The 5459-nt window shown below is 32.6% G+C and overlaps 1 protein-coding gene across 1 annotated transcript in view; it reads left to right on the top strand.

Moving 5' to 3' along the window:
- The window catches only part of CALCRL (calcitonin receptor like receptor), a 105548-nt gene extending 100640 nt beyond the window's left edge, over positions 1 to 4908 (top strand). Inside the window, exon 16 of the mRNA XM_017881436.1 lies at positions 4175 to 4908. Within this exon, the coding sequence (XP_017736925.1) occupies positions 4175 to 4390 (216 nt within the window). The 3' untranslated portion in view covers positions 4391 to 4908. The remainder of the gene's footprint in view (positions 1 to 4174) is intronic.
- Positions 4909 to 5459: the final 551 nt, after the last annotated feature.

The following is a 5459-nucleotide window of genomic DNA, read 5'->3' as shown; positions in this document are numbered from 1 at the left end:
TATTTATCTATATTTATTTATTTGTAATAAGGTATAGAATTGTCACACATTGTAGACTATATTTCACACCTTTAAGTGGTACTTCCATAATTCTTCTGCTATACAGAAGACAAGAGCAACTTTTTCTGAAATCAATGAGAAGCATAGACAGAGAATGCAGTTACAAAAAATAGATAAATCATTTGATAGTAAAATTCTAATAGATTTTATTATATACCTATATAAATTTAATGTTATATACACTGAATTAAACAATCCTAAATGCTACTTTTATAGGATGTAATAATTAAATATAGATGAGAGTGATATGGACAACATGGTAAAGAACATGCATGAAATAGGAAAGGTAGACCTCTGTATCTACAGAAACAGATATTAATTCTATAAAGTAATTTTTAAATATTCAAAACACACTCACTAGTAAAATATTTTGTAATAGGAAGCAGTGTAGAATAAACACAGCAATGCATTTAGACACTAAAGATGCTACTTTTCATCTTGGCTGTGATACTTTGGCAAATGCTGGCAAACTTCAGGAGCCTGTGTCTATCTTTCTTAAAGGGAAATTAAAGCAAGTTCTCTACACAGGTCTCAGAAAAATAAATACAGGCTAATAAAGATGAAGTTTTTAGCACCATGCCCCACTTCATTAGCTACTCAGCATACTCATTATTTGATTTGTCAAATCACTTATTTTCAAAAATACATGTGCAAACAGGAACATTAATCATTTTGGATCAAAATCCCAAATTGGCCATTTTATTTAGAAAGAGTCCCTAGGGAATATCTAAAGTAATGCCTAACACTCCTGTTACACTCGATCTGTGTAAACAAAAGGGACACAGAACCTTGATCTTCTGCCATGTCCTAAAATTGAGAAAATTTTGACATTGGAAAATTACAATAATACAAAATCTTTGAGCTAGGCTCTTGCCAAATCTTTTGGTTCCTCACAACATTTCTAATATCTGTTCCTTTTCTTCATCTCTGGAGATAAAATCCCTGCTTGAGTATGATTCATTTCTCAACTTAAGAAATACTATGATCCCTCCCTTTTTGTCTCAATGCCTCTTACTTTTTCCCACTCTCATAACATGAAGAAACAACTGCCAAATTCATTTTGTTCCAACTATGTCATGCACTTCTTAAAATCATTTGCTCAAGCTTAGTTTCCTTCTTGTTTTCCATATTAGGTCAAATGCCTGCCTTTAGTTTAATATTTGTGTTTTTTTCTCTCCCACCTTTTATGTACTTTTTAGCCAATATCTTGCTATTAGCATTTCTCACTAGTTAAATAAATGTGGCTTAACAAGTGCTTGGATTACTTTCATTTTATCCCTAGTGCCCTCAGACAAAAATGTGCACTGTGATCATAAACTAAGGACTCTAGTCATCAGAAGGTTATATTTAACAACACCTGAGGGTAGATATTCCATCAGATGTTCAAAAAAGATTTGTTGAGAACAATTAAACCCAAATCCTTTAATGAGAACTAGGCAGACGTTTTATAAAAGCTTCGTATTGATTCACATTAAGGAGTATAAAGTTGGTTCCTTATTGGGTGTTAATAGGTAAAGTTGTAGTGTCACATTCTAAACATTTGCCTTACTACTTATATCATGGTCATGCATAAACAATAAAAACATTCATATCTTTAACAACACCCAGCTATCTTCCCTTACAATGGAAATTTGCTTGTTACTCTTCCCCATTGATTTTTTTCTCATTAAAAGTTAATTAAGAGTAACTGCTTTAATGTCGTATTTAACAGGTATGATATTGTATTAGAGGAAGCAGAAGAAAAATGTAACATCCTTAGAGCAAATAACATAAACAAACAAGTCTACAAGGCCTGTGGATCTTTAATTAGGTTTATTTTAACTATAGTAAGACCCCACAGTTCAGGAAATTGGCTTTCTATGGTTTTTCTGATGATTTAGTTGCAAGGAAGAAATAGAGTGATGACCTTAATCAAAGTAGATATTTTAAGAGCAAACAGTCATATATTTCAATAGCCATTTTCCTTCCAAATTGAATTTAAGCTTTCCTTTTTAAGACTATAAGTACTAGACTCACAGCTAAGATATTATTTTCTGTCAGCTTTTTCTCAACCATTATACAGAATTTTTTATACAAAGCTATATGCCACTTCCCCTCAACCAGAAACTATATTGTTTATGTACTCAACCAATTCAGCATTTAGTAACAAAATGAGAAGAAATTTATGAAACAAAAAATAAGGATAAAAAATATTTATTATCAGATGTATATAGATAATTGGTCAATGGTCATTTTTATTTTGAATCTCTGAATATGTATTTAAAATTCACAGTCTGAAGCCATTCAATTTTTAGTTTGCTCATGATTTTGAGGTGGTTACATAGCAGATGTTACTTTTAAATTATCTTAATTTAGATATTTTATTTGGAGGATTTAGAATTACATTACTAAATTGAGAGGAAAGTTTAATTTTTGCAAGATAAATAAATTTGTTGCCTTATAAATGCTTTTATTTTCAAAGCACATTTACATGAATATAAATTATTTTCTTCAGATATGTTTACCATATATTTTTTAATTGAACTTGAAAGTCCTGAAGTTACTGAACTTCATCATAATGTAACTTTTAGTACGAAGTAATTTCATTTTAATTATATAATTTTTGAACTATACCGTAGAGCGAAACTAACTGGTAATTTTAATACCTCGTTTAATTTTACCTAAATACATTGTTGGCTTTATGTTTGCTCCTTCTTTTTTTCTACACGAAACGAGACAATAAACTTTGGGTTTAAGTGACAGAATATAAGATACTTTAACAGGAACTCTGAAGTATCCTGTAAAGCTGCAGACATCCTGGAACACCTATTTTCTATAGAATGTTTGTAATTGCAGGAATTGAGGTTTTGTGTGTGTGTGTGTGTGTGTGTGTGTGTGTGTGTGTGTGTGTTTTAACCCATTAGACTAGGAAATAACAAGAAAGAAGTAAAGCCTTTCTAAAGATTTAATATTGATTTGTGTACATGGATACAGTGAAGAGAAAGTTGAGGAATTCTATATAAGTAGTAGGAAGTTAAACAATTATACATGAGTACATAGAAAATGAATTACCAGAAAATTGCTGTGAGATGCTCAGGTTCCCTTTGGAAAAGCACTGAAAGAGCCAAAGAACAATAGAGAGCTTGGGGAAGACCATTCAAAGCAAACCCACTCTGGGCAGATATAGATTGGGTCACAGGGATTTGGCAAACACATTCATAACCTAGAAGCAGGCTGCTCCAAGCCAGTGTGCCCACTCATCAGACCTGAAAAAGTCCAGGTACTTGAGCTAGAGATGGTTTTAAATATTCTCATTTGTGCCCATTGACTGACAGTGAAGAAAATTCACTCTCGCGCCTTACATTCGATTATGACCAGTATTTTACTGTATAGGACCCACCTACCCCTGATCTCTAGCTTCAAACAGAGGGGAAGGAAGTCATTAAACTGCAAATTCATTCAGCAGAAGAGGATTCAAATATGTAAAAGTGGAGTGGTTACATTTATTTTTCACAATATTCACCAGATTTATAATTATTTGTTCAACACTTTTCTTTCCTCTATGTAGTAAGCTCCATGAGGACAAATATTATGCTCCCTTTTTTAGAATGTAGCCCAATTTCTGGCATATGGGAATCACTCAAAAACAAACGTTGCTGCTACTGCCCTGCTGCTGCTGATGATGATTTGTATTCTCCGTATCCGAACTTCTTTTCTTTTGTATATCTTTCTCTAATCCTGTCACGAATTGTCTTCTCATTCTATTAATAAAGACATTAATATAAAACTTGATGTTGTACATGAAATCTTGTAAATGGGGGTCCAGATTACCTATTTGTTTGGCAACAATGAATACATACGCATTATAAAAGCTTTGAAGACAAAACATGGCATGAAAAATATCAATGGAATATAAAGTATGATGTAATTGTAATACATTTCCTAATGTAAAGATGGTACACTTAATTTTTTAAATTAAGTAAGAAAATAAAATGAAGCTATATTATTCACTAATTAACACAACTTGTTTTAAAAAAGCTCTTCTTCAAGACCTATTTAATTGTGCTTCAAAAACAGTGTCTTCATTTCAATTAATGGGTTGCTCTTGTTCTTTCTGTTTCTTTTTGATTGATAGGTTCAAGCAATTCTGAGAAGAAACTGGAATCAATACAAAATTCAATTTGGAAACAGCTTTTCCAACTCAGAAGCTCTTCGTAGTGCGTCTTACACAGTGTCAACAATCAGTGACGGTCCAGGTTATAGTCATGACTGTCCTAGTGAACACTTAAATGGGAAAAGCATCCATGATATTGAAAATGTTGTCTTAAAACCAGAAAATTTATATAATTGAAAATAGAAGGATGGTTGTCTGACTGTTTTGTGCCTCTCCTAACTCAAGGACTTGGATCCATGACTCTAAAGCCAGAAGACTTCAATATTAAATGGCTTTTTGAATATCATAAAGAAAAGCCTCCCATGAAATTGGTAGTGTGTTGATAAGAGTGTAGCATCCAGCTGTAAGTGGGAAAAAAGAAATCCTGGTTTGTAATGTTTGCTAGTAAATACTCCCACTATGCCTGATGTGACACTACTAACCCACTATATCTGAGGTGACATCACCAAGTGTGGAATTGGAGAAAAGCACAATCAACTTTTCTGAGCTGGTGTAAGCCAGCTCCAGCACACCATTGCATGAATTCACAAACAAATGACTGTAAAAGTAAATATACATGTTGGGCATGATTCTACCCTTATTGCCCCAAGAGACCTAGCTAAGGCCTATAGACATGAAGGGAAAATTAGCTTTTAGTTTTAAAACGCTTTATCCCATCTTGATTGGGGCAGTTGATGTTTTTTTTTTTTTTTTTTTTTTTTTTTCTAGAGGAGGGGTTTTTTTTTTTTTTTGCCCAGAGAGTGCTGTAGTCTTTTGTAATGACCCTCTCAAATGGACAATACCAGAAGTGAATTATCCCTGCTGGCTTTCTTTTCTCTATGAAAAGCAACTGAGTACAATTGTTATGATCTACTCATTTGCTGACACATCAGTTATATCTTGTGGCATATCCATTGTCGAAATTTGATGAACAGGATGTATAATATGTAATCCTACTTCTATATCATTAAGAAAACATCTTAGTTGATGCTACAGAACACGTTGTCAACTTCTTCCTGTTTTACCACACTGTGGGAGGGAATTCGTACCTGTAAATATACATTTTGTCCCTTCCATTTCTACTGTAGAAACAAATTAGCAATCATTTTATATAAGGAAAATCAATGAAGGATTTCTTATTTTCTTGGAATTTTGTAAAAAGAAATTGTGGAAAATGAGCGTGTAAATACTCCATTATTTTATTTTACAGTCTCAAATCAAATACATACAACCTAGATAATTTTAAAGCAAATATATAATGCAACAA

The sequence above is a fragment of the Rhinopithecus bieti genome, unplaced genomic scaffold, assembly GCF_001698545.2.
Source record: "Rhinopithecus bieti isolate Rb0 unplaced genomic scaffold, ASM169854v2 scaffold_12512, whole genome shotgun sequence".
NCBI classification, from domain to species: domain Eukaryota; kingdom Metazoa; phylum Chordata; class Mammalia; order Primates; family Cercopithecidae; genus Rhinopithecus; species Rhinopithecus bieti.
Note: the sequence above shows the minus strand (reverse complement) of the source record. Positions and strands in the feature narration are given on the sequence as shown.